Source organism: Prionailurus bengalensis, chromosome C1 (genome assembly GCF_016509475.1).
Source record: "Prionailurus bengalensis isolate Pbe53 chromosome C1, Fcat_Pben_1.1_paternal_pri, whole genome shotgun sequence".
NCBI lineage: Eukaryota > Metazoa > Chordata > Mammalia > Carnivora > Felidae > Prionailurus > Prionailurus bengalensis.
This window is the reverse complement of record NC_057345.1, coordinates 214,879,779-214,888,648: the sequence shown is the minus strand read 5'-3', so window position 1 is coordinate 214,888,648 and position 8,870 is coordinate 214,879,779. Positions and strand designations below refer to the sequence as shown.

The 8,870-nt window shown below is 43.1% G+C and overlaps 1 protein-coding gene across 1 annotated transcript in view; it reads left to right on the top strand.

The window, feature by feature from the left end:
• The first annotated feature begins 14 nt into the window (after positions 1-14).
• The window catches only part of PDE6D (phosphodiesterase 6D), a 57,810-nt gene continuing 48,954 nt past the window's right edge, over positions 15-8,870 (top strand). Inside the window, exons 1-2 of the mRNA XM_043573377.1 lie at positions 15-111; positions 309-600. Coding sequence (XP_043429312.1) covers positions 15-111; positions 309-600 — 389 coding nt within the window. The remainder of the gene's footprint in view (positions 112-308; positions 601-8,870) is intronic.

Here is an 8,870-nt window from a genome sequence, read left to right as displayed (position 1 = left end):
CTCTTTGTTGCGTGATGGGATCTGTGGTCCCCCGAGCACTCTCCTGGAATGCTGGGAAATGTAGTCTCTTTCGCATCGCCCAGTGCAACCTGCTGTCATCCCAGAACCTTAGTGTGCCCAGCGGCGGGAGCGGGCCCCTCGAGCCTCTGCAGATTTGAAGCCAATCCTCCGCTGGGGCAAAGTCTAGGCAACAAGACCTAAGGAACGATTTGTCCTACGGGACTTCCCGGGGAGGGCCCTTCCCACTGACGCTCGTCGTCCCCCCCTCCCCTCCGCGAAGCCGCTGAGTATTTCTATTGGCTGGTCAGGTTGCCAGTCGGCGAGGCGGGCTTTCCATTGGCTTCGGGGCGGGCACTCCGAGGCTAGGGGGAAGGAGAAGAGATCAGGAGCGGGAGCTGAGGGGAGGGAGAGGCCGGTCCGGGTCTGGCCGCTGCCGCTGCTCGCCCGAGGTCTCCAGGCCGGGCTGCGGTTCCGTCCTCGGCTCCTGGGCACCGTCTGCGAGGCTCCGCCGGGCCAGCGTGGGAGAGCCGCGGGCGGCGGCCGCCGCATCATGTCAGCCAAGGACGAGCGGGCCAGGGAGATCCTGAGGGGCTTCAAACTGTATCCGCCCGGGAGCGGGGCGGGGCCGGGAGGACTGGGGAGGCGGTCGCTCTCTGAGGAGACTGGCGGGGGGCGAGGGTCGCGCCAGGTGGACACCGGACGGGAGTGCGGCGGGAGGCGAGGGAAAGAACGGCGTCCATGCCCCCGGCGGGACCGGGCGCTGGAGGCGGGGCAAGGGGCGTCCTGAGGGAGGAAGGGGACGTTGACGCGAGCCCCGGGGGCTGGAGGCGGAGGAGACCCGGAATTGGGCTGGGAGAAGCGCGGAGCGTCGGACCCGGGCGTCGGGGAGGCCAGCTTGGCTCCGAGCTTCGGCCCGCACCAGAGGCCGGGAAGGGGTTGCGGCCGGCAGGGGAGGGCCGAGGGGGCGCGGTGGGCTGGCCTCGGAGCCCAGCAGCCCATTTGGCGGGAAGCACCGGGGGAGCAGGAAAAAGTGACTTGGAGCGAGTGACCTTGTGTGGGACAAATGCAAATGCTTGTGTGAAACTCTCTCGGGTTCCCCCATCCCACCCCACCCCACCCCCGCCTTGTTTCCACAACTTCTCTGCCTCACTTGTGGCTCCTTCCAGGACTGGAGCCGAGGAAGGTGGGGAAAGAGAAGTCCGGGATCGACCTTATCTTAATTCTGGCTTGGCCTTCTGAGGCATTGGATGGTGGCTGCTGCTTTTCTCAGCTTTTCACTTTTCTGTCCAGCGAAACGAGGACCCTAAACTTGTGCGTGACATGCCTTCAGGTGTTTGGGTTTTGCACTGGGACTCCTGGCAAAGGTATCTGCTGGGTCGCGTCGGTGTGGTTAACGCGTAGACAGGGTGGAGCTGTCCAGCAATTATTTGATTACGTTGGGGACACGGTAGGATTTAGCAGGATGTAGAAATCATTGCCTCGGGCCTGTTGTGGTGCCGCTTGTGCAGCCTGTCTCCTTCACGTAGTGAGGAAGCCTCGTGTTTTAACGGAGTGTTGGTCGGTAACCGTATGATGCGGATGAAAAAATGCAATGCCGTACATTCCAATTTCACATTTTCCTGCTGACCTTAATCTCTTTTTTTACATCCTGTGCCTACAATATGGAACATTCTTAAATTCCTCTCTCAGCGAAACTGTAGTCGTCCCTTTAGGTCTCCTCCCCTAACAGATTTGGCGGAGACTGTTCTCTGAGCCGCCTGTGTGTTTTCACAATGCCCACTTCAGCCCTGCAGATTTTAGTTGCTTTGTCACAGTCAGAAACCAACTTGGTAGTACATGTGAGAACAAGAAATGCAAAAAAAGTTGCAGGATGTTTTGGATGTACAAATGAGAAGTTTCACATGGAAACTGACCTGCTGTGCTTCCTTTGAAAAAACAGAGGGCATCCTCACCTATGCGTACTGCCATGCGTTGTAAACTTTCATACTTTTTTACGTGGTGAAGTTTAGTGACAGCCTCTTTTATAGCTTCATGCACCTTGTTTCTCTTCATAATGGCACCTAGGAGTAAATCGGGATGGCTGACGTGTTAGAAGAACTCTGACACAGATTTTATTTTTCCCTTAAGGAATTTGTATTGTTACTTAACAGGTATGCTGTAGACAGTAAAGCCAGAGACTGTGGAGAATTGGGAGATTTCAGAAGCAACGTTTTTATCCGATAGGAATTCATGTATTGCCGAAAACAAGAAAGAATTTTTTAAATGGCTTTCAGACAAAGCAGAAGGGGAAAGTTTAACTTCTCACCTCATTCTGGGCTCTTGCAGCTGTGAGAAAGAGGCTAAGGGGCAAATAGGGAAGAGAGTAGAAAGAAGAACCTGCGACAGCCCACTAGGAGGGCAGGTGAATTAATCAGTTCAATGATGACGCTGGTGTGTCAAGAAACAGGCTTTCAGAGAAGGTTTGACCTGAGCTGATTAAATCTCAAGGGAAGCAGCCACATAAAAAAGTTAGCATAGGACCAATAAGATGCCATCGTCTGGTACCCTTTGTTGACATCCGAGGATTAAGAGAGAAAAGGAAAAGAGTTCTAATATTTGCTAGTACCTTCGAGGAAAACAACCAGTATTTTAGTAAAACAAACTACCTGTTGCCCACCTTTTATTGGGTAAATTGTGTTTCTAAACTTTCCTTGTATCTGTTTCTGTAAGAGTTTTTTCTACAAAAAGAAAGTGCGGAGATATTCTCCTACTGACCGTGTTGACAGTACTCATTTTTCACATTGACTATGTCTTTTTTATTTTTGCCAATTTAGACAAATGAAATCTTGTTTTAATTTGTTTTTAATTTGTATTTCCCTGGGTACCTAGATCCCTGGACAGGCAATATAGCATGGTGCTTAAGAGTGATTCCGAACTGTAGAGCTATATGCTGTCTGCGTTGGAATCCCAGCCTTGCACTCTTGGTTGTGTGTCCCTGAGCAACTCCTTTAACCTCTGCCTCAATTTCCTCATCTGTAATCAGGGATAAAAATAGTACTTATCTCTGGGGCGCCTGGGTGGCGCAGTCGGTTAAGCATCTGACTTCAGCCAGGTCACAATCTCGAGGTCCGTGAGTTCGAGCCCCGCGTCAGGCTCTGGGCTGATGGCTCAGAGCCTGGAGCCTGTTTCCGATTCTGTGTCTCCCTCTCTCTCTGCCCCTCCCCGTTCATGCTCTGTCTCTCTCTGTCCCAAAAATAAATAAACGTTGAAAAAAAATTAAAAAAAAAAATAGTACTTATCTCATAGGATTGTTGTGAAGATTGAATGAGTTGATAGCTAAAGCATTTAAAAAAACACCTGATCCCTAGTAAGCATTATGTATTAGCTATTGTTAGAGAAGTTGCAAAATCTTCTGTTTGGCAATTTCTTTTCTGTGAATTGCTTGTTAATTTTCCCTTTGCCCATTTTACTTTTGAATTTTTTACTTTTCTTATTGGTTTATAGGTGTTTTTATTTTAATATCAATCATTTGCCTGTTCTGTATATTGCAACTATTTTTTATCAATGTATTGCTCATCTCCTTTTTTGTTAAGCAAATTTTAAATTATCATTTCAAATTCATCAATATTTTGCACATGGCTTTTGCATTTTGTATCTTAACAAGACTTTCCTGACCTTGGGGTAGTCACTCAACTCTCATTTTGCATCCATTTTTTAAATATTCAAACTGATAAAAATCATACAGATTAAGTGAATTGTTATAACTAAACAGATAAAACGAGACCTTCCTTATCCCAAGATTAATTAAATACTCTTTATTTTCATCTTTTTTTTAATGTTTAGCTCTTTAATCCACCTGGAATGTATTTACACAGATGATATGTGGTAGAACTCTAAGTTCTTGTGCAGTTTTAAAATAGATTTAGGGGAGCGCCGGGGTGGCTGTGCATAGAGCCCACTTAAAAAAAAATATTTAGTGGGGGGCGCCTGGGTGGCTTAGTCGGTTAAGCATCCGACTTCGGCTCAGATCATGATCTCACAGTTCATGGGTTCAAGCCCCATGTGGGGCTCTGTGCTGACAGCTCAGAGCCTGGAGCCTGCTTCTGAATCTGTGCCTCTCTCTCTCTGCCCCTCCCCTGCTCACGCTCTGTCTCTGTCTTTCAAAACTAAATTTTTAAAAACTGTAAAAAAAAAAGAAAAAGAAAAGAAAAATATTTAGGGGCACCTGGCTGGCTCAGTTGATGGAGCATGCAACTCTTAATCTTGGGATTATGAGTTTGAGCCCCACATTGAGTGCAGAGATTACTTAATATATATATAATCTTTACAAAGTAAATAAAATGGTATTTAAATTTTCTATTACAAACTCCAGCCACCTAGAAATGACCTTTATTGATAATTTAATACAGCCTTCCAATGTAGCTAATGTAATGTATTTGCTTTTATAAAAATAGAATCACAAGCATTTTTTAACTTACTTTTTTCACTTAATAAATTTACCATGTTCGTAATTTCCAAAGATAATTACTTTTAATTGCTTTCCATGACAAACATATCACAGTCCTCTTATACTAGTTTTCTAGGGTAGTCTGTGTAATGCACTGTTCTACCTATTCAAACTGCTCCTCCTCAAAATAAATATAATTGGTCCTTGAACAACATGGGTTTGAACTATATGAGCTCACTTATGCGACAATTTTTTCAATAACTACAGTATACAGTATTGTAAATGTATTTTCCTTATTTTTTTGCATTTTCTCACAATTTTCCTTTTTTTAAAATTTTTTTTTAATGTTCGTTTATTCTTGAGAGAGACAGACAGAGCTTAAGTGGGGGAAGGGCAGAGAGCGAGAGACACACACACACACACACACAGAATCCAAAGCAGGCTCCAGGCTCTAGGCTCTGAGCTGTCAGCATAGAGCCCAATGCGGGGCTGTAACTCACCAACTGTGAGATCATGACCTGAGCCAAAGTCAGATCCTTAATTGACTGAGCCACCCAGGGGCCCCTCTTATGACTTTCTTTTTTTTTTGTTAAATTTTTTTAGTGTTTATTTATTTTTGAGGGAGGGGAGGGGCAGAGAAAGAATGAGAGACAGAATCCAAAGCAGGCTCTAGGCTCTGAGCTGTCAGCAAAGAGCCCTATGCGGGGCTTGAACTCACAGACCTTGAGATCATGACCTGAGTGGAAGTCAGACAGTTAACTGACTGAGCCACCCAGGCACCCCTCTTACAATTTTCTTAATAACATTTTTTCTTCTTGCCTTACTTTATTGTAAGAATATGGTATATATTCATATATATAAGAATGGGTATACAGTGTATATGCTGTGTGTGTGTGTATATATATATATATATATGAGTATATACCATATTCTTATATGTATATAAGAATATATGCCATATTATTATATATATATGTGTATATATATATGTATATATATAAACATATGAAGCACGCACTGTTTATGTTGTTAGTAAGGCTTCTAGCCAACAATAGACTATTAATAAGTTTTGAAGGGTCAAAACTTATATACAGATTTTTGACCGTGAGGAGAATTGATGCCTCAACCCCTGCATTGCTCAAGAATCAACTGTACAACTTTATTAATATCAAGAAACTGACAGACTACCATAAGAAAAATTATGCTTTTATGATTTTATTATTTTTACTCCATCTGGAATTTGCTGTGGTCTAAGGTATGAAGTAGTAATTTAACTTTTTCTTTGAAGATTAGCTAATCATTCCTATTTACTTATATTCCAGAAGTTAATATAATATCTAGAATATAAATGACTGCCTCCAAATCAAGAAGATATTTAACTGAAAATGGACAAAGGCTATGAACAGTTCACAGAAGAAAAATAGCCAATGAATAAATTAAGAGATATTCAACCTTAATAACTCAACAAACTATCCCTTTTTCCCAATTAATTGACAAAAATTTAAAAGGTTGTCAATAGGGGTGCCTATCTGGCTCAGTTGGTGGAGCCTGTGACTCTTGATTTTGGGGTCATGAGTTCAAGCCCCACATTGGAGTATTTTTAATAAATAAAAAAAATTTGTTTTAATGTTTATTTATTTTTGACACAGAGAGACAGAGCGTGAGCAGGGAAGGACAGAGAGAGAGAGAGAGAGAGACAGAATCCAAAGCAAGCTCCAGGCTCTGAGCTGTCTGCAGAGAGCTCGACGTGAGGCTTGAACTCCCAAACCATGAGATCATGACCTGAGCCAAAGTCAGACATTTAACCGACTAAGCCACCCAGAGAGCCCTATTAATTTTTTTAATGTTTATTTATTTTTGAGGAGAGTGAGAGAAAGAGAGACAGAGAGACAGAGCATGAGTGGGGGAGGGGCAGAGAGAGAGGGAGGGAGACAGAGTCCAAGCAGTCTCCAGGCTCTGAGCTGTCAGCACAGAGCCTGACGCAGGGCTCAAACCCACAATCCATGAGATCATGATCTGAGATGAATTTGAATGCTTAACCAACTGACCTCCCAGGTGCCCCACATTGGGCACGGAGTGTACAATAAATAAATGAATAAATAAATAAATAAATAACGATCAATTGATAATATTCAGTATTGGCAACTCTTGATGGAAAGGGACTTCGTTTGCTTCATATGCTGTGTGTGTATAGTTTTTATGGAGAATAATTGAGACCTACAAAAGTTTACACATAACTGAAGCAGAGCATAGAGCAGTGGTTAAGAGTGTGGACTCTGGGTTCAGACTTAATGCCTCCACTATTGTTACCCTAGACAGAGCATTCAAACTCGGAACCTCGGTATCCATTTAATTTCCTCAGAGGGTTGTTATGAGCCTTAAATGAGACTGCACATATAAAGTACTTAGTACAGTTCCTGGCACATAGTAATAAGTGTTAACTGTGTTATTTGTTTCATTAATAATTACTAACATTATGATAATAACCATGATGTTAGTGTTACTGGAAAGCCATATTTTTTTCCTGAGATAAACCAATGCCTTCATGCTGTTATTCTCCTTATTGAGAAACCATAATATTTCTGTTTTGCCTCTTTGAAGAAATGATTTAGTTAATAAGCAAATATGTATGCCTAGTGTTTTCTTGTTTTCTAGGAACTAATTACATTTCAATGTATGACAACAGAAAAAGAGCTAGTTTGGCTCAGAAGGTTTCTGAAAGTATTTTTCACTTGTGTTTTTGCATTTCCTGTCCATAGTTTGGTCCTGGATCCCCCATATCCTCTTTCTCATAGCACCTTGATCTTTGACTTTACTTCCAGTCAAAAATAGTTGGCTTTAGATCTTTTGTTCACTTAGATTTCCTTATTAAAAATAGTTGACTGGGGCACCTGGGTGGCTCAGTTGGTTAAGCATCCAACTCTTGATTTCAGCTCAGGTCTTGATCTCAGGGTCATGAGTTCAAGCCCCACGTTGGGCTCCACGCTGGGCATAGAGCCTACTTTAAAAAAAAAAAATAGTAGACCGTCAAACTTTTCCTGAATATTAGTATTCCCTAATAGATGCCTTTGCCAAGTGTTAAAAATGAGTTTGTGGTTTATGCTTTTCTAAAATACAGTTTTGTTTGTCAACTGAAGCTCTGGGAAAGCAACCAAAACATAGCATTCATATAGCCAGTGAACACTGTGGATCACACATTGTCTAGTCATAAATTTCAAGTAGATTGTGATTGGTAGTATGTTTTCCAGGATCCTCAAGCATGGACTCTGAGAAGTTGTTATTATTATCCTGAACGGATTAAATGAATATGATGTCCTATTGATCATGTTACTTAGAATTTTATTTTTTTTTTAATTTTTTTTTCAACGTTTATTTATTTTTGGGACAGAGAGAGACAGAGCATGAACGGGGGAGGGGCAGAGAGAGAGGGAGACACAGAATCGGAAACAGGCTCCAGGCTCTGAGCCATCAGCCCAGAGCCTGACGCGGGGCTCGAACTCCCGGACCGCGAGATCGTGACCTGGCTGAAGTCGGACGCTTAACCGACTGCGCCACCCAGGCGCCCCTGTTACTTAGAATTTTAACACGGGTATTCCTACTTTCACATTTTGGGGAAGATTTTGGAATATAATTAGATATTTATAGTCTTCTTCAGACCTTCTAAATTTCTTTCAGGATTCTATATATGGTTTATAGTGAAAATTATAGTAATTTCTGGAGAAATGGAACAGAACATGGTAAGACTCCCATGAAAAATTCTAGCTGTATTGTCAATGTATTTGATAAAGGGCTAGCAACAGTGCTGAGGTTTGGCAGCCCTAAGTTCTTATTAAACTTGACCTCACTTTTGGCTCACAAGCCTTCCTTGTCAGCATTCTGCATCCTCAAATCCCCATGACAGAGGAGAACTTGACTTCTGAATGTATGGACTTGTCCCTATTCCCGAGCTTTAGCATCATAGGAAGGTAGTTTAAAGGCCAGTCATTGCTTGAATACTTAAAATTTAATTTTTAAGATTTTTTTTTTTAATTTTTTTTTCAACGTTTATCTATCTTTGGGACAGAGAGAGACAGAGCATGAACGGGGTAGGGGCAGAGAGAGAGGGAGACACAGAATCGGAAACAGGCTCCAGGCTCCGAGCCATCAGCCCAGAGCCTGACGCGGGGCTCGAACTCCCGGACCGCGAGATCGTGACCTGGCTGAAGTCGGACGCTTAACCGACTGCGCCACCCAGGCGCCCCTAATTTTTAAGATTTTTAAGAGCAGTGTTCTTTATTTGCTTCTGACCTGCTGATAATTTTGGAGCTGAGAGGAAAAGCAAATCTATTTTCTTACAGTCCCATGTCCATAAAGATCACAGTGATTGGCAAAGAAGGTAATAGTCCCACACGTGAGGAATTTGTTTGGTCTACAATGAGGGGGTCATGGTTAAGTGGTGCTGTCC